Below are 23,958 nucleotides of genomic sequence, written 5' to 3' on the forward strand. Positions count from 1 at the left end.
AGGACGAATCACTGTATAGACGTTATTGAAGAGGTGTGTTACAGTCTGCACATACAATATGCAGTCCAGGGCGTGGCGAAGGGCACTTAGAAACAATATTAAGGATGTTTCGTCCATTCGTGCGTGAAGCAATCTGAATACATTCGTGTGTGAAGCGAACGTAAAAGTGCAGTCTTTTTGCCTCGGTCAGTGGCCAAATTGCTCTTATCTTATTCTCGTGCTCGCTACACGTGATAAACGATTGGAGTGGCAGAATCAACACACAGTCTTCTTCGAAAGCCGATCCTCTAACTCAGAAAGGTCCCGCGAGAAAAACGTACCCTTTCCTCAAAAGATTCCAGCTGATGTTCTCTGAGCATATGTCACGTGTTTCTATGAGCTATGGCGACCTGCTGCGATCCTAACATCGCGTCCCTATATTCGTTCGATTTCTGCTGTCATGGATACTCAGTAAAAATCTCCAATCGCTGGCGCAGTACTGCAGCATTGGTCAGTCTTGTCAGTAGCCCTTCCACAATTCGAGGTCTTCCACACGCCTTCCCTAGTACAGTAGTGATTTCACGTGTTCGTCCCATCTAATATCACATCTAAAGGGTTAAATGATACGCCGAGCTCCGTTTACTACACTGATCTTATAATGCGATAGAGGGCACGCTACTACAGAGGCAAGAATTGTTCGGATATCTTAGGAAGATAGGAGCACCATTTCGGAAGAAAGTTACGGAAAAGCGTTCGGGGGTTCCGAACTCCGACTTTTACGCGCGCGCGCGCGCGCGCGCGCGCGCGCGCGCGCGCGCGCGTGTGTGTGTGTGTGTGTGTGTGTGTGTGTGTGTGTGTGTGTGTGTGTGTGTGTGTGTGTGTGTGTGTGTGGTGTTTTCACTCCCATCTCGAGATGCGCGCCTCTCCAGAAGTGAAGAAACGACGTTTCAATAATTGCGTAGGCTTCCGCCTTCAGACTCAGGTAACATGAAAGTTTGCTGGCCTTAACGACGTCACATTCTGAAACAAGTATCAATATTCTGAAATAAGTATCACTGGATATGCTTCAGTCACGACTGCAGTGGTCTCCTCCTGGTAACCAGTACAGCCAAGAAAGGCCACTGTGACTGAAACGGCAGTTTTATCCAGTGTTAATTATTTCACAATATGATGCGGTACCACATCAGACCCTCCCGGATAGCCAAGCGCGTTAACTCGCCGCTTCTGGAACTCGGGGAGGAGCGCCGGCCACGATCGAATCCAACCGACGGATTAACGATAGCAGCCACTGTGCCGGCCACCCTGGATGTGGTTATTAGGCGGTATTCCACATCCGACTCGGTGAATACCAGGCTGGTAACCCAAGCCCTGCCTCAGTTACACGATTCGCTAACATTTACAAAACGTTCGTTCACCTTCACATGGTATAAACACTAACACTAGACGCAAATGTGGTACATAAATCCCACCGGTAGGGGAGTTGGGGGGCGGGGGGGTAGCGTTGACAGAGCATACAGCCAACCTCTACCAGTCATCGCAAGTGTTCTGCCCAAAGGCAGGGTTTATATATGTTGACTGTCCGTACTCTCCTGTCTTCTACAATCCTATTCAGGTCCACCTAATTTCCGCTTGCAGTCGGTTACGTCGTGTATCATCTCGCATCTCCTCCTTCCTCTCTATCTTTTCCCACAAACTAGTACTTCCAACGCATCTGTTAGCAAGAACTCCCGTCTCAACGAATGTTCCATCCAGTTCTTTTCTGTTATAGCCTGTAACACCCTTCTCCTCTAATCAACCCAACCCAACACTCTTTCGTTACTCTTTCCATCCTGATTATCCTCTCTATTCTCTTACATAACCAAATCCCAAACGCTTCAAGCATTTTTTTTTTCAACTTCTCGTCTCAGTGTCCATGTTTCTGCCCTATATAGTGCCACTCCCAGACAAAACACTTGCCAAGCATTTTCCTCATACCTTTTCTACACATAATAATATCCTCTTTCCATTGAATGTCTCCTTCGCTATAGTAATGCGAGTGTTTACCTACTGATGACATCTCAAGTCTTCACTGATCGTACATCGAAGATATTCAAATACTCTTACTTGGCTAATAACAATTTGTCCTATAATTGAAATAAATGGTCGTAACTTCGTAGTAAGTTGCATTGAGAAGTATATATTTTTTATTTCTTGATGGTGACTAATTTCGGACACCTGTGTTCATTTTAAAACCAACCGTGTTGTAAGTGTAACAAATGCAGGCAATAGCCCTTGTACAGAAACTGTCCCTGCATTAATCAAAGCGTATATAGGCGACTTAAAAGTTGTTAAGCTGTTGTTAAGTCGGTGCAGTTTCTGTAGGCTACATGGGCTATCGCCTGTATTTGTCACACTTACAGCACGGATGGTTTGAAAATTGACACACGTGCCCAAAACTAGTCACCATAAAGAAATAAAAAATAGACACTTCTCAATGCAACTTATCGTGAAACTACAACCATATATTTCAATTACAAGACAAGTTGCGGATCTATAGCGTGTTCAAAAAGTCTCTCCGCATTGCCGTATGATTGTTAGCCACGCGTGCCGTATGCCGCAGTGAATATACCGAAATGAAACATACTGAAATACAAATAATTAATTTATTGAATATTCATTTTTACTTATAAATTTTCACATTAAATGTTGAAAGTGTCCCCCCTGTTGTTGAATACACAATTCAGTTCGTCTAATCATGTTTCCAAACACAAGTTGTTACATTTCTTCTGTAACAGAAGCAGGGAAAGTGGATATTGCAGTTTTCAGTTCATCGATGGATTTTGGACGGTTTTTATAGACAGTTGCTTTCGTTGCACTCCAGAAGAAAAAGTCAGGTGGTGTTAGGTCAGGCGATCGTGGAGGCCGAAGATCCTGTGAAATTATGCGACCACCAAAAAACATCGGCAAGCAGTGACATTGAAACGCGAGCTGTATGCGCGGTTGCACCATCTTGTTGAAAATAACGGTTCAGTATTTTACTTAACACAAGTTCTCCTATGAATGGGTACAGAATACACTGCACTATCGTTGTGCAGGCGAACAATCATACGGCACTGCGGAGAGACTTTATGAACACCGCGTATTTTTCACCCGCAGCATGTTCCGTTCGTAAACTTGTCCTACATTAATATTTGCAAGTCTCCTCCCTCTACCAGTCACCATAGTGTGTTTTTGTTGTGCTGATCCTCATCTCATGAGCCACGCAAGCTTCGTTTAGATTTTTTTGCATTTTATCACTGCCAAATCCAGAAAAACTGCTAGAAGTCGACCTCGGGGAAGATCAGTTTGGATTCCGTACAAATGTTGGAACACGTGAGGCAATACTGACCCTACGACTTATCTTAGAAGAAAGATTAAGAAAAGGCAAACCTACGTTTCTAGCATTTGTAGACTTAGAGAAAGCTTTTGACAATATTGACTGGAATACTCTCTTTCAAATTCTGAGGGTGGCAGGGGTAAAATACAGGGAGCGAAAGGCTATTTACAATTTGTACAGAAACCAGATGGCAGTTATGAGTCGAGGGACATGAAAGGGAAGCAGTGGTTGGGAAGGGAGTGAGACACGGTTGTAGCCTCTCCTCGATGCTATTCAACCTGTATATTGAGCAAGCAGTAAAGGAAACAAAAGAAAAATTCGGAGTAGGTATTAAAATCCATGGAGAAGAAATAAAAACTTCAAGGTTCGCCGATGACATTGTAATTCTGTCAGAGACAGCAAAGGACTTGGAAGAGCAGTTGAACGGAATGGACAGTGTCTTGAAAGGAGGATATAAGATGAACATCAACAAAAGCAAAACGAGGCTCATGGAATGTAGTCGAATTAAGTCGGGTGATGCTGAGGGAATTAGATTAGGAAATGAGACACTTAAAGTAGTAAAGGAGTTTTGCTATTTGGGAAGCAAAATAACTGATGATGGTCGAAATAGAGAGGATATAAAATGTAGACTGGCAATGGCAAGGAAAGCGTTTCTGAAGAGGAGAAATTTGTTAACATTGAGTATAGATTTAAGTGTCAGGAAGTCGTTTCTGAAAGTATTTGTATGGAGCGTAGCCATGTATGGAAGTGAAACAGGGACGATAACTAGTTTGGACACGAAGAGAATAGAAGCTTTCGAAATGTGGTGCTACAGAAGAATGCTCAAGATTAGATGGGTAGATCATATAACTAATGAGGAGGTATTGAATAGAATTGGGGGAAAGAGGAGTTTGTGGCACAACTTGATTAGAAGAAGGGATCGGTTGGTAGGACATGTTCTGAGGCATCAAAGGATCACCAATTTAGTACTGGAGGGCAGCGTGGTGGGTAAAAATCGTAGAGGGAGACCAAGAGATGAATACACTAAGCAGATTCAGAAGGATGTAGGCTGCAGTAGGAACTGAGAGATGAACAAGCTTGCACAGGATAGAGTAGCATGGAGAGCTGCATCCAACCAGTCTCAGGACTGAAGACAACAACAACAACAACAAATCCAGAATTAAGATGCGGACCCGTGAAGATAAGGAATAACTGTCAGGAAAAAGAACCAAGATGCGGTACCACAGCTAGAAAAAATTTATATGTTAACGGATTTTAATGTTTAATATCTCGTCAAGGTCAGTAGAGATAAAGTATTAACGCTGATGGAAGGATGTAGAATCGTATCACCATGGTTTTGTTAAAGTATTCATCCCAGCATTCGCATTGAGTGATTTAGGGATACTGCCGAAAACAGCAGTGTCCTCCAGCTCTATTACATAGCTTGGGCCCAGTGAAAAGTTGACGGCTCTCAGTCGTCTGCGGCTGATTAAGCGCGCTATAAATCAGTTGCGCCTGCGGACGAGAGCTGAGAGGGCGACTCCTCCGTGACTCAGGTCCGCCCGCAGCGACGGAACGGAATGCCGCGTGGAGACAACTTTCGGAAGCCAAAGAGGGTCGGGCGCCTCCACACCAGCATCTGGCAGCGGCAGAGGGGGAAATATCCTCGCAACTAGAAAAGCGTTGTCCCCAGCGGGGTGCGTTCTACTTTCAGACAAATCTATCTCTCCAGAATGAGATTTTCACTCTGCAGCGGAGTGTGCGCTGATATGAAACTGTGTGCTGGACTGAGACTCGAACTCGGGACCTTTGCCTTTCGCGGGCAAGTGCTCTACCAACTGAGCTACCCAAGCACGACTCACGCCCCGTCCTCGCAGCAAGGTTCGCAGGAGAGCTTCTGTAAAATTCGGAAGGTAGGAGGCGAGGTACTGGCAGAAGTAAAGCTGTGAGGACGGGGCGTGAGTCGTGCTTGGGTAGCTCAGTTGGTAGAGCACTTGCCCGCGAAAGGCAAAGGTCCCGAGCTCGAGTCTCGGTCCAGCACACAGTTTTAATATGCCAGGAAGTTTCAAATCTATCTCTGTTCAATAACGATCACCTAAACTTTTCACCGGCGAATTCGTTTCACTAAATGTGATGGTGCCGTAGTAAATATAGAATTCTGAAGAAATATAATGAGACGCCGATCTATCGGCTTGGCTGGTTTTTCATACAGTTATATTTTGGAACGTAACAAAAATCCGACTTCTGAGAGTGGCAACGGATATAAGTATCTGAGGACAAGTACTAAAGAGAGTGGAAAGTTTTAATTACCTGAGGAGCGTAATGGAAGACTACGGGAGGAATGATATGGAGATAAGTGAAATGAAAAGGCAAGCACATGGATTCCTGCAGAGTGTAGGAATCCTGAACTGGAGCAAGGATGTGCCACCAAAAGCAAACAAATATCAAATGTGATACAGAGCAGATTTTATTCCAATACACACGTAAGCGTCGGAGAACTGGGTAACGAAAAAAGGCGGGGTTGCAGGGTACGAATTGCGACATGATTCCAAAGACGCAGGACAGGATTGACCAGCATGAAACGCCGAGAGAAATAATAATGAAATAAAGCACATGCAACGTATCACAGAAAAGAGCGGGAGTTAGCAGATACCGAAACAGGCTAGAAGAAAACCGAGAAACACATGGATCGTTAGAGTGAAGGAATGTGTGAATAGGAGAGAAAACTGGAACAGAGTGGAAAGTAAGTGGTGTGAGGACAGAAGAAGATGGAAACTGTACACGATTACGAACTCCAACTTCTGAGCTTATGACAGAGGATATACAACGTAACTTCAAAGAAATGGTTCCATGAAGGCAGTTCGAGGACGGTTTTATAAATTCACCGTCTATAGGTGAAAGTATCAAGTGTTTCACATTGATACTCTTTTTCAGAACATTCGAGTGTGATTTCTGTAATCTGGGAAAGTATTAAAGAGATTTACTGCGCGGAAAGGGAAAAGGGCCCGGATCTAAAATGGGGCAAAACCAGGATATCTGCCCCAGCCGGCAATTTTAGGTTTTAGGGGGCGCCGAAATAGTATTCTAGAAGGAAAAAAAAAAAATTGTTTCACAAAACGTCTAGCATCAAGCGCACATTGGTCTATTGATTGTTCATTTGATTTTGAAACGCGTTCCTTTTGGTTTTCGAACATTTTTGAGCACATTCGAAGTTGATTTCTGAACGAATCACAAGTTGATTTTTAAATGCGTTGCATAGTGTACGTAATGTATATGCCGGAGGAAACCCCGTCGCATCTAGAAGTAAACTTTCCCGCAGACATATGGGGGACGGGACTATAGGAGCTGACGGTGAGATGAATAAACCCCAACAGGTGAATGCCAATCGCTGTTTGTTTATGTGGTTGACTGTCTGCGCGAATGACAAGCGTCGTTGTGATTTTAGTGAAATCTGTAGATTAAGACTAACAAAGTGGAAATAAACGACTAACAGAAATAACAGGTAAGAAAGATTACATATTATCTTCTCGGTGTAACCAAGAAAATGAAATTTTGACAGAAAATTTTCGCCAGATCGCTACTCTACTAAGGGCCAGTTGTACAGTCCCCAGTTAGCAACCGCTAAATTCTGTTCTAGTGAAGTTAACCGGACAATAAGTTTTGCCAAGGGCAGGAATAGTTAGAAAATTAGTGGTGACAAGATTGATTGTTAGAAGGAGGAAGGAGAAGAAACTGAGGACATCACACAAATTGTATGGAAGAATATGACGATTTCAAATTTATATACAAATTTCGTACTACTACTACTACTACTACTACCACCACCACCACCACCACCACCACCACCACCACCACCACCACCACCACCACCACTTTCTGAAGTCGTGCTTGAGGAACTGGAGCATATGAATAAAATTTGAAACTATTTCCTAATATAAAACTTTTGTTTGTAATAGAGCTAATAGGCATTTGATATTAGTACCTCGTGAATTATATTCTATCGTATTAGTTATGAAAATGAGGTAGATAAAAATGAACATTTGTGCCAAAACTGTCTTACAAAGTTGGCGTGTGTTACAATTGTTGCAATATTAGAACGACCTGTTTCGTTTTACCTAGCAGACAGTGACAAAATAGACGTAATCAAGTTGAGGAACCACACCAGTCTTTGCTACTATTCGCAGAAAGGAAAGCACGCCGTGTATTGCTGTAGCAAGATTAGAGAGAGAAAAAAATGCTGTGACCTAAGGATTGAAGGAATGCGTACTGTTTTGCTTGCCTCTTCTCTTTACTGCTTTTATCTTTCCTACATTTAATTTTATGTCACGCAAAATATAAAGTTATTAGATAACAGGAATTAAAGAGTGCAAATTTTTTGAAGAGTTCTTATTCTTCCGATTACAAACAATTCCACCCAATAATAATTGTGAGTTTTTTGAGGGTGGAGGGGGGGGGGGGGGGGTATGATATCTAACCGACCCCTTGGGAGAAGGAGAGGTACTACACGATATTTTAATTTCCACTGTGATGGCTTCCATTACAAAATATACACGTCTGATTTCCACGATAATTCGGTGAAATACCTTTCTTGACGCTTAACGCGAAGACAGTGCATCAAATGATTGAGCGTTACGGACAAAATTATTTGAGAAATAATTTAAGGGCAGCAAGCAAGCAAGCAAGACGTACCACGGCTGATGCGCTCTTGAGCGGGCTGGAGGACGCGTAGAAGTCCTGTTCTTCATCCATGGCGAAGTCCCCGTACAACGACTCCAGCTCCATATCCGGCCTCCCACCTCTGCAAACAAGATACTAGTTGTCAGTTAACTATAAAAGCTGCCGAAAGAAGGAATTATATCTAGGATTCAAAATATAATACATCAAGTAAGTCGACCTGAAACAATCAGCCCCAACGTCACAACTAGGAAATAATCTGAAGCTCTTTAATAGCTTGGATACCGGCAATAACAGGTCATTTATATGCAGTAAAAAGATTAATAACACGTTTTGGGCTCTTTGTGCTACTCTTCTTACCTTTGTAGTATTGTTTTTACTGTGACTTCAGAACAAAATATCCTACGCTACATGGAACGTCTAATGTTTAATGACGCTCCACCCTTTAAGCACAATCACAATTCGTAGCGAAGATAGCATCGCAAGACCATTTTTAGCCATTCAATAATCAATATTGGATCTCTAGTCGTTAAATACACAAAACGATGTTTCCCTTTTATCATCCTTGACCTAGGTCAGTAGCCTCAAGGGTTACATATCGGTGTTTCTCCATTTTTATGACTTCTACGAGTTAAATTATTAGGCACAAGTCATTACCCATTCGGAATAAGATATTCCCCCCCCCCCTTCCCCCTTCGGTGTAAGAAGGTATCACTATCTTCGCTGGATAATGTCAGTTTGAAATATGCACACACATCCATATATTTCATTCGCTATTTTATATGTCCTTTTACAGAAGAGACATCACATTACCAAGCGCTCGCTCGCTCGCACGCACACACACACACACACACACACACACACACACACACACACACACACAATTTATTGAGCATTCTTGCTATTGCAGATGAAGAACACTTGCGATGTTAAGGCAGGTTTCCTAAAAAAAACAACGTAACTTCTGCATAGAATGGAACTTACAACGCAAAGAGCATTCTATTCTCTCCAGTATTCACAGTGTTATTCTCGAAGACTGGAGGGGTGGCGGAATCGTTGGCGCTTTTCTGGAATATGAAGGGCGTGTCCGAATCGACGTCGATATTCTCGAACGAACTGGGCGTGCCCATAAAATAGCTCCCTCTCTGTTTCGCTTGGTACGCCATAGCAACAGTTCTAAAAGCGGTGAACGTTAGCTCTGCGACGCACTAACAAAACTGTGCAACGCCTATCTCAGCCTAACATTTTGCCTGATAAACTCTGCGATAAGGGATAAGCGCGCTCGCGGACTGCGTTATGTCCTGCCACATGTAGTTGTATCGTTCAATGAACTGAGCGACAGAGTTATGCTATTTGCACACGCTCTGTCTGTCAGCCTAATGCTGAGACGACAGCTACTACCCGTGGTGAGCCCGAACGTTTTGCTCCTTACAACTTGGGCGTTGGAAGCGTTTTTCTTGGCGGAATATTCGGGGTCGCGATAGCGTGCAGAAACGGCGAAATATGCAGAAATTGCCGCACATTAATTTGTACGATGTGTAACTAAAAAAAAGTGCAGCTTCCAGAAGTACTGGATATCTCAGCGTTTTGGAGGTCTGATGTCACAGGGGGGGGGGGGAGAGTGATACAAAACTGTTCCTTTCTTCTCTTTGTCTTTCTCCAATTTAGCATTTTTTTCTGCATAGTAACTAATCCGGCAACTACGACACATTTTTATCACCATGTAACAATGTTATAACAATCCCAATTCACTCGAAAACTCTTCTTTACAAAACTTTCGTGGAGCTTCACCTGCGTGGAGAATCAAGCACTGAACAGACTGCATAGATAAAGACTAAAGAGAGTAAGCATTTTTTTGTCATATTGACAGAGATCATGAGTGAACTACCCTTGTGTGAAGCGTTAGCCAAACCAATAATCATTTTTCAGGAGCAAATTGATCAATATCTACAAGCAGCTGCATTCGTATTTCTTTGCATAGTAGATTCAAAATGACGGTGCTTAACAGCAAGCGCGCCACAGGCACTCGAGTCACTAGTTTAAAATAACCACATGGAACTGTTCCCACTACACATTTAGTTTTTATGTTATTCTCCAGAATTACGTTGTCTGTGACTGAGGATGCACAATAATTACTGGGATATCGCATAGCTTTAGAGATCTTGGACAAGATGGACCAATGGGGTCATCGAGCATTGCAGAATACAGAGGGAGAGAGTGCACGGTTACTGGCTTGTTTGAGGAGTCAAGAATACCAGAAATATCGCGAAAAAAATCTGAACTGCCGGGCACCCTAAGAAAGACGCCGATTATTGTGAAAGTCTTTTTTGATGAACTCAACAGCTCGTTTCCAAGATAATACATACAATCTGTTTAAATTGGAGATACATTTATTAATAATATTTCATCTTGAGCACAATAGTTTTATTTTGCAATTACTGTCCAGCGTGTTTACGAGCTACAGCTCCATTTTCAATGACCCTGCAGACGTAATGGGCATTACAACTGTTGGTTTCTCACTTAACAGTAACAGAAGGGAACTGAAGTTTACTTTACGAGAAAAGTCTCTCAGGCTGGTTTAATGAGAGAAATACAGTATTTTAATATATTACCTACATTTTACCTTTCGCCTTCTGCATTGGTGAAAAACTTCCACTTATGCACTTACATTCTGAACGATTCAGAAGTTTATGAGTGCACTACGTGGCTCAGATGAGGTATATACACAGAAGCGCCAAACAAACTGGTGTGGCATGCGTATACAGATATATGTAAACAGGCAAAATAAGCGCTGCGGTCGGCAACGCCTATATAAAGACAACAGGTGTCTGGCGCAGTTGTTAGGTTACTGCTGCTACAATGGCCGGTTATCAAGATTTAAGTGAGTTTGAACGTGGTGTATAGTCGCCGCACGAGTGACGGGACACAGGATCTCCGAGGTAGCGATGAAGTGGGGATTTTCCCGTACGACCATTTCACGAGTGTACCGTAAACATCAGGAATTCGGTAAATATCCGACATCGCTGTGGCCGGAAAAAGATCCCACAAGAGCGGGACCAACGACTACTGAAGAGAATCGTTCAACTTGAAACATGTTGCCTGCTCGGACGAATCTCGCTTCATATTTTATTGAGCGGATAGACGCGTGCGCGTATGGCGACAACCTCATGAATCCATAGACCCTGCATGTCAGCAGGTGACGATTCAAGCTGGTGAAGGCTCTGTAATGGTGTGGGGCATCTGCAATTGGAGTGATATAGGACCCATGATACGTCTAGATACGACTGACAGGTGACACGTACGTAAGCATGCTGTCTGATCACCTGCATCCATTTATGTCTGTTGTGCATTCCGACGTACTTGGGAAGTTCCACCAGGACAATACGACGCCACACACGTCCAGAATTGCTACAAATGGGCCCCAGACATACTCTTCTCAGTATAAACACTTCCGCTGGCCACCAAACTCCCCAGACATGAACATAATTGAGCGTATCTGGGATGCCTTGCAACTTGCTGTTCAGAAGAGATCTCCACCCCCATCGTACCCTTACGGATTTACGGACAGCCCTGCAGAATTTATGGTGTCAGTTCCCTCCAGGACTACTTCAGACATTAGTCAAGTCCATGCCACGTCCTGTTGCGGCACTTCTGCGTGCTGGCGTGGGCCCTACACGATATTAGACAAGTGTATCAGTTTCTTTGGCTCTTCAGTGTATAACCTATGTTACAGCAAAGTGGTGCAGCAATGAATTTCATACTATTTGTTTAAATAAAATATTACTTACAGGAGTTAAAAATGTAAGTTTTTTTTATTCTTACATATTCAAAACGAGATTTAACATACTTATTAACAAAGAGTGACTCAAAATACTCGTTACAATTTACCACTTCTCTTGCAAAGTGTGTAATTTGCACTAGTTGGGATTGTAACCTAGTAATAACATATTACTTTAATTTATGCATACAAGTGATTTTAATCACCCGCTGCAATGTGATAGTGTGTACGATATGGTGGGAGGAGGGGGGGGGGGGTTAATGGGAGGAAGGATTGGGACAGAGGGGGGGGGGGGGGGGAGAGAGAGAGAGAGAGAGAGAGAGAGAGAGAGAGAGAGAGAGAGAGAGAGATATCGCGATAGTGGAATGAGATTATGCCTGAGCTGAGACAGAGATAAAAAAATTTGTGTTTATCATTTTTTGTGAGGTCCTTGTCTTAACAGACAGGAAATGATCTATTGTATTCACTATCTGTTCCTTTAGCCTGTCACAGTGGATTGGAAAACCTGTTGTCTGTGTATTTCTATGGCTTTCAGTATGTTGAGTCTTGTGCCTGAGGGTTGTCTAGAGCAGATTTTGATATCTTTATTAATGTCTGGAAGAATGGGTTCGCTGTTTAAAGTCAGATGCCACTGCAAATTTATGGTGTACATTTAAACTTAGAGCTGACATGTGTTCAGTACATCGTCTAACAAATGATATGCCTATTTGAAAACTGGGGCAGTCTGAACACGTCAATTGTTAACACCTGGTTGTTTATGTTAAGTTTGTTGCAACTGTGAGGCAGAAACTAACAATTGTGTCCTCCTGTTAGTGTTAGGTGAAAAACAGCAAGACATAATGCCCAATATGTCTCTACAGTAATTCAAAATAGATCTGTGGTTCCGAAACCCGTTGGAAAGTAATTAGAAAATAAAAATATTGTGACTGAAGACGAGATATTGTTAATAAATGTAACCCTAATCTAGAAGTCACAGTATCGTTAATATCTGCAGCCATCTCTGTTCAGTTGCTATTTCAGCTATGCTATATTAAGCGTAAACGTTATCTCCATCCCTAGGCTCAGCGACCACTTCGGTACTGACCAACCTCCGCGTCATCCTCAGCCAACGGTGTCACTGGGTGCAGTATGGAGGGCGTGGAATCAGCACACCGCTCTCCCGGCCGTTGTTAGTTTTTAAAACCTGGAGCAGCCACTACTCGCTCGAGTAACTTCTCAGCTGGCATTAGCTGGCTGACTACACCCTGTTCCAGCCCTCCCACTAGTGGAAAGTTCCTACAAGTCCTCCAAAAGGCAATCAGAGATAATGACCACTCACATAGATAAGAAAAAAATACGTCTTTGCATCTGAATTATTTATATGTGTGAACCAAATTTGTTTCGCCTATTCGTGCTAGGCATTTTCAGTGGGATTCATTTTTACGTTCTTTTCATGTCTCCATGTGATTATCTTTTTTAGGTCCTAGATGCATATACTACTCGTATCTTGCAATTAACTGGCACACAAATGGCTCTGAGCACTATGCGACTTGAATTCTGAGGTCATCAGTCGCCTAGAACTTAGGTTTGATTAGTTCTAACTAACCTAAAGACATCACACACATCCATGCCCGAGGCAGGATTCGAACCTGCGACTGTAGCGGTCGCTCGGTTCCAGACTGTAGCGCCTAGAACCGCACGGCCACTCCGGCCGGCTAACTGGCACACAACTCAGCTGCAAAAAAAAGGCAAATTTTTCTTATCTATATGACCGAGCATACTAGAAGTTACAATCATGTACAGCCCATGACTCAATGACTCCTCCCATCGCCCCCACGTTTCCTTCATAAGTGGTAGAGAAACAGGCAGTAAAACATGATATAAGAAGTTTCTTCCGCTACATAAATTAAGCGGTTTGCATAATATACGTGTAGCTATGTTTCTGTGTCTCGGTAAGTAGCAATGCATTCGCTTAATTGAGTATGTTTTCTTCTATGAGATGTTCTAAACGGCTTTGACTGGCGGACAAGATAGATACGAAGGGGTAACAAAAGAAGAGGTGAAGTAGTGTGACAGAAAAAAAAACCACGATAACAGTGACAAAACGCCATAACCAGCCAAAATTAATTACATATTTCTCATTTTTATATTTCTATTTAGTAGCAAATTACTCAAGCTGGATAAAATAAAAACTTATAATTGGTATTACTACAACATGTTTAAAATCAGCCTTTTTAAATTTCATTCATCATAATAGAGGCTGCAATTATAGAATTAATGATTTACATAATAAAACACTGCACCAGTTACTATTTTTCATCCAACGACGCGCTTCAGCAGTTCGTTTCCAACTAAGTGCAATTATTTCATTGGTATTTTCCATGATATCTGCTTCTCTTGCCCTGCAGTCGCCTTGCAAAGTTTTTAGTATGCCCATAAAATATAAATCTTGGGATGTTTTACACACTAACGTTTGAAAATATTATTTTTTTTAACATTAGCGTCTAAAAACACACACGCAGACATCGCAAACAATACGAATGAAAGTGGTTGCACTGGAAACTTGGAATGCATCTCTGCTAAGCATGATAAATCGTAACTGCCGCAGTTTTTCACTATTTAAAATTGTCATCAGAGTTATTAAAGGGTTCTGTGATTCAAGTTATCCAGATTATGGGTTTCCTTGCCCACCCACAGACGACAGAAGCGTACAGGAGACAACGGTTGTCCAGTTAATGCGGTTTCTTTGACATCACATTGAAGCAATGGTTTTCAATTGTTTCTCACTTCAGTTTCGAAGAGAGGTCAATTTCTTCATATTATATACATACATAATTGTCGACTTTAAATAGCAGTGAATCACCTCCGCTAGGCGACATTAATAGTTGACCTATGGAGGATAATCGAATTGTATCACACAGCGCTGAGGTAATTAGATTATGTTTAGAGCATCGAAATTATTAATGATGGCCGATGTAAAGAGTATATAAAAATGGAGATCGACAATAGCAAGTAAAGTTTCAGTTAAAGAAATGAATATCTTAATATGAGATACAAATTTAAATTATCACGTTAATATACATACGACTTCCGCTGTTCAATACAATGTACTCTTTTACTATTTTCATTCTGCTCCCAGACTACTATTTGTCAGATGCCCATCTTCAGTGCCATCTACTGAGCAGCTTAAGTCTGTTAGTACATAGTAACAGGACATAGTATTTGCGACGCGCAGAGCATCACATGTACAAGACTTAAATTTAAGAGTCAGGAAGTACTAGGAACATTTTGGTATGGAATGTCATCTTACATGGAAGTGAGATGTCGACGATCAAAAGCATAAACAGATAATAGAAATTTTTGAAATGTGGTGCTAGAGGAGAACACTGAAGAATAGACGGGTAGATCACTTAACTAATGAAGCGCTACGGAATCTAATCGGTGAGGACAGAAATTTATGTCCGAACTTGGCTAAAGGAAGAGAGAAATCGAATGTTACTCAAAGGATCAAGGAGTAGTCAATTAGGTAATATCGGGCACTCTGGGGGTTACAAATTGTGTAGTGGGGCCGTGGCTAGATTACAGGAAGAAGTTTCAAATTTATGTAGGATGCAGCATTAATGGAAATATGAAAATACTTACGCAGTAAAGACTTGTGTGTAAAGCTGCATCAAACCAGCCTTCCGGTGAAATACCAGCTGGTTACCAGGAAGTAACGTGAAACGTGGTTTCAACATAGTTATTAGTATCTATTTCACCAACAAAATACACGTGGATAAAAACAGTAAGCAGATAAATGTTCCATGAAAGTATTCGAGGAGAAACACGGCTACAAAAGCTGAAATGTCGCAAATACTAACGGTTGCGGACAAACTAATTCAAACAGGTATAACATGTACCACACACCGAACGAATTTCAACTATGATTACAACTGCTACACAAAGCAAGTAATACATCTTAAACATTCCACTCGCACGAGCTTTTGTCGTCTTCTACGGTGCACACAGAGGCGAACCCGCGAACACACACTGGCTCAAGCGAACACCACGGCCAAAAGAAAAAGGCAAGCAACGTGCCCCGGCAGGGCACATACTGGCATCCCGAAACGCGGCCGCTTAAGGGATAAACGTGGGGAAAACCACGACGGCGAGACTCTCATTGGTGGGCTGCTCCCTGGTTACAAGGCATTGTCAAAGAGTACGGCCACAGGGCGACTTCGTCGGAAAGGGGCATCTGCGTATCAGGAAAGAACTCTTATCTAAAAATTTGTTGCGTTTTTATGTCGGAAGTAATACGCCGGTAAAGCAGAAATGAATATCCTCATTGCCTGATACTGCGCGAAGCGCATGCGGTACCATTAGTAGCTAGATTCGCAAACATGTCCTACAAATTTACGAACTCTTCCAATAATGGTGCTCAGTGCAACACGATATCTGATGTACAATTTTTTTTAAGCTGTCGTTTCATTAAATATAGAAAAGAGGGTACACGTATTATTCTCCAAATATAATGTACCTTTTCCGCTGAGTATATTCTATGTCAGAACAGAGATCCTGTAAGGTCTGCGAAAGAACCAACTACGAATCCTATAAACTTATCACTGAACTGTAAACGTTTTCCAACCACCAACTTCTTTAAACGGCGAGTAGCAGGAAATAGAGGGTATAAATCTGCTGACTACAGTGGATGCGCCAATAATTCTGACTTCAAATCCCCCTCTTTTTCCACTGAACTGGAGTAAGTTTTTTCCTCATTATTTTGCAATTCACGTCTCCTCCCGCGTAATTTTTCATCACGCTCGTCCCGAAGGTTTTCGTAGTATTTGCCAGATTTTTTTACCCTTTAATGGGAAATTAACAGCGCCAATCTCAGTTACGTCAAAGAAAACACTGTCCATTATCTTCCCGGCACATAAAATTGACTGTCTTTTTGTGTTCGTACATCAGCTTCCACCCACTGAGTGGTTTGCTATTTAATAGTGCTGAATTCACGCAACGTTCAGAGTAAAAACTATCGCGAACAGTCGCCTAATTATTTGATTATCTGAGTACACCAGCAGCCCTGGCAAATATTTACGGTCACTGATATTTCTACCTATGATTTTCGAACATTTACTAGACATTCTCCCAGGGGGTGTGTGCGAATAGTGAAGTCTCAGTTCCTAATTCGATATGATAGATAATGCACCGATTACTACACTTCCATGATATCGTAACTACATCCTGCCAGGCTCGCAATATATCGGCTACTTTGTTAGATGTTTTAGGCATATCTTTAACGCAAATGAGCGTACAGTATTTATTAGGTTGATGCTTAAGTTCGTAACGTTTTTCTTTTGCATGTTGGTAATCCAGTTGCTATGGGTTTATTTATCGATCGTCATTTTGTAGTTCACTATTGCTATTTGAGTTTACGTATTGTCATTTAGTTATCTGTACATAGTGAGTGCAGTTGTGGACTGCTTGAAAATAGAGTGCCTAGTTGGGGAAATCGTAACATTTCCGACACATTCTTCTGTTTGTGTTCAGTATAGGAGTGACAGCAGCGGAGCCAGACAGAAACATTAGCGCCGTGTATGGAAATAATGCCATTGCACAGAGCACGGGAAGAAAATGGTTTTTTCGGTTTAAGGGAGAGGGGGTCATTTTGACGTCAGTGACTCTCTACGATCAGGAAGACCTTCGAGGTTTGATGAAGATCGTTTAAAAGCATTAATCCACAGTGCCCCACGGCAGTGTAGTCGAGAAATGGCAAATGTGATGAACTGTAATCATTCCACCATCGTGTGACATTTGCATGCAATGAGGAAAGCTCAAATATAGGGTGTTTGGGTACCACATGCTCTAAGCCAAAATCACAAAAATCAGCGGGTGGTCATATGTGCATCTCAGTTTCCTCGTCATCAATCGACTCGTGAACAAAAGCGACCATTCCTATCCAGTATCTTTAAAGGTGAGCCTGAAATGGTATTTTTATGCTAACATACTGAAAAGAAAGTAGTGGTTGAGCACAAACAAAACAGCAGCTTCCCATACAAAGAGCTGCGTGCATCCACAAAAGATGATGTGCATCTGGTGGAACAGCGACGGTGTTGTGTACTACGATTTGCTCCCTAGAGATGTAACCAACACGTTGACATTTATTGTTAACACCTGAGACGCAATCCAAGAACAACGGTCAAGATGACTGCGTGTAGTGATGCTACTCCACGGTAGAGCCCGCACGCATTCTGCTAGACTGACAAATATCACTGTACAGGAGTTTGGTTGGGAAGTCATTGCGCACCCATCTTATTCATCTGATCTTGTGCCCTCAGATTTTCACCTTTTCCGCTCTGTCCCTACCAACTTTCAAGAAATTTCCTTTCCGGATGAAAATGTGCTCAGAACACGGCTCGACGACTTCTTCGCCTCGAAACCATGTAATTTCTACAATAGCGGAATTAAAAATTACCCCAGCGTTAGCAGACTCTTGTAAATAATGAAAGAGAATATATTACTGATGACTGAAGTCTTTGTTATGTGTGTCTGTTGTGTTTAGTAAACTTACGGGAAAACCCTACGAACTTATGCACCAACCCATTACAGCAACGGATGAAACATGGATATTATGACAAGATAGGCGTGTCACGTTAAGATAGAAACATAAGTAATAAAGAATAAATATATCAGCCCCACGCAAAAATATAAACCATGGGAGAAATTTTATGCCACACTTACAGTACTTTATTAGATGCTTTCCTTTCAGACAAAAAGTTCGCATTTCGAAAGTGGTAGGTACATACTTAATGTTACTTGTATATACTGCTGCAATGTAATACGTTCATTATTAAGTGCACATAGTGTGCACTTTTTACTACAGCACTAGATTTTCATGTATACATTTCCAAACGGTTTGCATAGATACCATTTGATGTCATTCCATTCCCACCGATTTCATCCCCATCTATCGACTAAGTGCTTTATTTTCGGCATGCGGCAATATTGACTTTGTATGTTTTATTTCGCACAGTTACACGTTTGGATTGTAGTACTGAGAGGAGAGAGGGTGAGCGAAAGTTCCGTCCGTTTGAAATAAGCAGTAGGAAGGCGAGTGAAACAGAAAGCTGGCGACGGCCGTCCCTGGAGTAAGAGACGGCGCTTCCGTGCGCGTTGCTGCCCCTCGAGAGCCACTCGGAAATTGCTTATTGACGGCTTGCCACGGCCCGGCAATCTCGATATCGCGCCTGAACGACTAGTCTGCAGCCCGACACCCCAGCACGGCAGATTTGGAGTCGGGTGGAGTGGCGCAACACAACTTTTAATACTACTGGGCGTTTGCGCCCGCTGCTCTGAGGCTGTTCCGCCATCTCTTCCTTATTAAAACCCAATCCCGCATACCTTAACAAAGACTTCGTTAGACAGCGTCGAAGTTTGATAGCGTCTCTCGCTTGTAGAGGATTTCATTCGATCTTTAGCCTGTTCCTTCAATAGATAAACTACATTAAAAGACTACCTTTGGGCTCATAGAGCCTTTGATTTGCACCCTTTTTTCTGATTCATTCTATAGAGTTCAACAGCATTCATAATACGGCATTCAACCTACATTGTTCATTGGAGACGAAGATGTATAAGCACGTCGGACAAAATGTCAGTCACTTCCAGGATACATCACGCTAATGATGATTAACACCTCGTCCAGTCCTGATAATGGCCCAAGTTCGGCGAGGAAGAAAGATCACAGGAATCTTCGGGGATGTCACAGCCTACTGAAGCCACTCATTGATGATTCGAATCCGTAAAATTGCCATTATTGCAGGGATGACGATTACTGCGTTTCACTCGCTGTTCCAAATACAGGGGATGGGCAAAACTATTGGAACACAAAAACACAACATACTACCATGCCTAATATGGCGTAGGAAAGCCGTTGGCATTCAAAACAGATTACAGTCCTCTCGGAGTGGATAAATACGGGTCCTGAATGGTTTTCAAGGGAATTTTATATCATTCTTTCTAACAAAATACCGGCAAGTTCAGGTAGCGATCATAGAGGTGGACAGCGTCACGCACCTTTCTCTCCAAAGTAGACCTCAAAGTCTCAGTAATACTTAGATACCGTGTTTGATGGTCAGGCCACATGCGACAGTTTATTCTCGTGCACACAAAATTAGTCATACGCGATGCAAGGTATCTGAACAGGAGCCCTGTCTATACCACAAAAACACCGATGAGGGACAAACGTTGCACCATAGGGTAGACCTATGAGCCAAAATACACATAATCCTTAGCAGTAAACGCGGTCTTGCGGAGTATCCGCAGGGCTAATGGTATTCCACGACATGGCTGCCTAAATCAGTACCGAACCTCAACCATGTTTCACTCTAGTGACGTAAACTCTGCCAGAAGCTGGAAACAGTGTGAAACGTGGCACTCCATTACTTCATTTATGACTTCGGCACCATGTTTTCCCGTTAAAGGCATTTGCACCACTGATGAATGATTTTGGAATTTCAGCTTTCCTACAGTTCTCTGCTTATGGAGCTCCGTTCGTGTTGTTTTGGTGCTGACAAGGTTCGCGAGTGCGACAGTCAGTTCGGCAATGACTTTTACAGCTATCGTCCCCTCTATTTTTCGTCAAAATCCTCTTCAATGACCGTCCGTCACTGTCACTCAACACACACATTCGTACGCATTGTGCCTTGGCTGATGATGTTTTGCCGCATTCCTGTAAGTGATATAAATATTAGATTTTGTTCCAAACGCTTCAGATATCTTCGTTATGGAAACACCCACTATGCGAGCACCAACAACCTGCCCACGTTTGAATGCACTGACCTCTGACATAATGCATTCACAACTACACATAACACTGTTCCCACCACGACTTACACTTTTAACGTATTGAGGACATTGCACATGCGCCGTTCGTTGCCAAAATCAAATGCGGAACATGCAGGCTTGGTTAGCATCTGTATTTAAGTTCAAGGATCCATTTTTCGCGGTGTTCCATATTTTTGTCAAATCCCTATAGCTCCAGACATTTTCTATGGCATTAAGATCGGGCGATTTAGCGGGATAGTCGAGGTGCAGTAGGATGCTCGAATGTTCGTCGAAGCAGGGAAGTATGCGTGCAGCCCTGTGAATCATCTCGAAAGACGGAAGTGTCCACAGCATATTCGTCAAGAAGATGTAGAAGGAAGGGCAACACACAATCACCGAGAATATTGTAATAAACATCCTGCTTCGTGTGCATGGTAACCTGAATGAATGAGCCCACGCCACGTGACGAAAAACACCCTCAAAACATCACAGAACCACTTCTGACCTGAAATATACGACCTGCAAACACTGCGCGTGTAAGGCCGTCTGCTGCAGTCTGTAACCGCAAGACCGCTACGGTCGCGGGTTCGAATCCTGCCTCGGGCATGGATGTTTGTGATGTCCTTAGGTTAGTTAGGTTTAACTAGTTCTAAGTTCTAGGGGACTAATGACCTCAGCAGTTGAGTCCCATAGTGCTCAGAGCCATTTGAACCATTTTTGTAAGGCCGTCTGTGGACTCAGTGCATTGCACCATTCGAAAGGAGGTAAAATCGTAACTCGTCGGAGCGCACTACACACATCAGTTCATTCACGTACTGTCCAGTTTCTATGTTGTTTAACCCTGTGAAGACGTGCAGCTTCATGTGCCGCTGTGAGAAATGGCCTTAAGAGAAGTACATGTTTCAAATTGTCGTCTGTATGCAGTTCTTTTCTCAATGTTCGCTAGGAAACTCGTTGAGATGGATCCGCATTCACTGACAGCAGCAATTCCTTTCGGTTTTGAAACCGTTGTCATTGACAAGGCGCGTCATTTGTCTCCGGTCCCTGACGGTCAGAACATTTTCACGACTACCGTTCTTACGCCACGTTAGCTGGCTGCGAGTGAATCGCCGTTTCTTGTACATACAATGAACAGTTCACGTTGATACACCAACAAATCGAGATTGAACTACTTCATTCATGGTTTGTTCAATGGTTAAGTCCAAATACGATAGTTCTTTTCTGCAAGCTTGTCACGACGACCTACCCTACTGTGCTGGCATAAATCACACTTCACTGTTACGACTTACGTCAATGGTGAAGGCCGCGTGACGGTCTGGCAACAGTTCTACAATCTACACAACCTACAGCCCTCCAAATCGACCCGTGAACTTTTATAACGTTGGTGAGCAAAATTATGTTCGACGAGGCTACGTTGATTCAGGAAGTTTAAAGGAAACTATAGTAAACATGTTGGAAATGCATATTAACGTAAGCTAGTTTCACACCTCACAGACTTTCAAAAAGTCTTTGCTGCAGCTGAGGAAGAACTTACATTCACTACGAATAAAGCCACTGAACAAACGGAACCTTATGAGGGACCCATGCTCACAATAAATACATCAAACAGCCCGGCTTCTCTGATGTAACTCCGTTTGATTACTGCATCTGATTAGAACAGGCACCACAGAGCGGACAATCTCGCGAGCAACAGACCGGCTTCGCTCACGACGGCATACTGATTGGTCTGGAGTTGCGCTTCAGAAACCGTATAACTGCTCCTCTGCAAGTGCCCCGAATGCAGTTCATTTTCTTTTCTGGAGCACAATTTTGCGGCGACCTCTTTCACAGTAATTCAGCTACTTGCTTCTAGGCCATGGGCGCGGAGGCGGGAGGAGAGGGGGGGGGGGGGGGAGGGGAGGCGAGGGAGATGTAATGATAGGGTACAAGTGACTGATTTCCTCCTTTTTCTGCTACTCACTTCGGTTCTGACAGAACAAGATAGTGATAAGCAGTTATGTCACCCAGTAAACCACAAATCTGGCCTTTCTATCCGTCATGGACGTTATAAATAGGCAGTATTTTAACTTCTGGATGTGACTGCCCACATCTCTGCCCTTCTCTCAACTTTTTTTTCCGTTCCCATTCAACAATCCAAATAGAGTACCCACTTGCTAATCCTCTAAGCACATTACGATAATTAATCGAAGTCTCTGAAAAAAATGCTGTCATCGAATATCAAACTAACTGGACTTAGTTGTAAATTTCTGCAAAAATAGCGCTACAGTCCATTGTTTCAATACAATGTAAGATCAATTGTAACACTGAGATTTAAGAATATGTTTTCGTTAACTCTTACAGTAAGCTCACTGACTTTCTCTCTCTCTCTCTCTCTCTCTCTCTCTCTCTCTCTCTCTCTCTCTCTCTCAGTACATCTAGTGTGCAACTAAGTTAAAGGGAATATACTACATTACACTTCCCCCATGAACCATGGACCTTGCCGTTGGTGGGGAGGCTTGCGTGCCTCAGCAATACAGATGGCCGTACTGTAGGTGCAACCACAACGGAGGGGTATCTGTTGAGAGGCCAGACAAACATGTGGTTCCTGAAGAGGGGCAGCAGCCTTTCCAGTAGTTGCAGGGGCAACAGTCTGGATGATTGACTGTATGATTAAATGATGATGGCGTCCTCTTGGGTAAAATATTCCGGAGGTAAAATAGTCCCCCATTCGGATCTCCGGGCGGGGACTACTCAAGAGAACGTCGTTATCAGGAGAAAGAAAACTGGCGTCCTACGGATCGGAGCGTGGAATGTCAGATCCCTTAATCGGGCAGGTAGGTTAGAAAATTTAAAAAGGGAGATGGATAGGTTACAGTTAGATATAGTGGGAATTAGTGAAGTTCGGTGGCAGGAGGAACAAGACTTTTGGTCAGGTGATTACAGGGTTATAAATACAAAATCAAATAGGGGTAATGCAGGAGTAGGTTTAATAATGAATAAAAAAATAGGAGTGCAGGTTAGCTACTACAAACAGCATAGTGAACGCATTATTGTGGCCAAGCTAGACACAAAGCCCATGCCTACTACAGTAGTACAAGTTTATATGCCAACTAGCTCTGCAGATGATGAAGAAATAGATGAAATGTATGACGAGATAAAAGAAATTATTCAGGTAGTGAAGGGAGACGAAAATTTAATAGTCATGGGTGACTTGAATTCGTCAGTAGGAAAAGGGAGAGGAGGAAACATAGTAGGTGAATATGGATTGGGGGGAAGAAATGAAAGAGGAAGCCGTCTGGTAGAATTTTGCACAGAGCATAACTTAATCATAGCTGACACTTGGTTCAAGAATCATAAAAGAAGGTTGTATACATGGAAGGATCCTGGAGATACTAAAATGTATCAGATAGATTATATAATGGTAAGACAGAGA

The 23,958-nt window shown here is 42.7% G+C and overlaps 1 protein-coding gene across 2 annotated transcripts in view; it reads right to left on the bottom strand.

Annotated features, from left to right (window-relative positions):
* LOC126481625 (ETS-like protein pointed) overlaps nt 1-23,958 on the bottom strand; it is an 808,396-nt gene that overhangs the window by 738,864 nt on the left and 45,574 nt on the right. For both annotated transcript variants that reach the window (XM_050105514.1, XM_050105515.1), the window contains exon 2: nt 8,003-8,111. In XM_050105514.1, coding sequence (XP_049961471.1) covers nt 8,003-8,095 — 93 coding nt within the window. In that variant the 5' untranslated portion in view covers nt 8,096-8,111. The remainder of the gene's footprint in view (nt 1-8,002; nt 8,112-23,958) is intronic.

This window comes from Schistocerca serialis, chromosome 5 (assembly GCF_023864345.2).
Source record: "Schistocerca serialis cubense isolate TAMUIC-IGC-003099 chromosome 5, iqSchSeri2.2, whole genome shotgun sequence".
NCBI lineage: Eukaryota > Metazoa > Arthropoda > Insecta > Orthoptera > Acrididae > Schistocerca > Schistocerca serialis.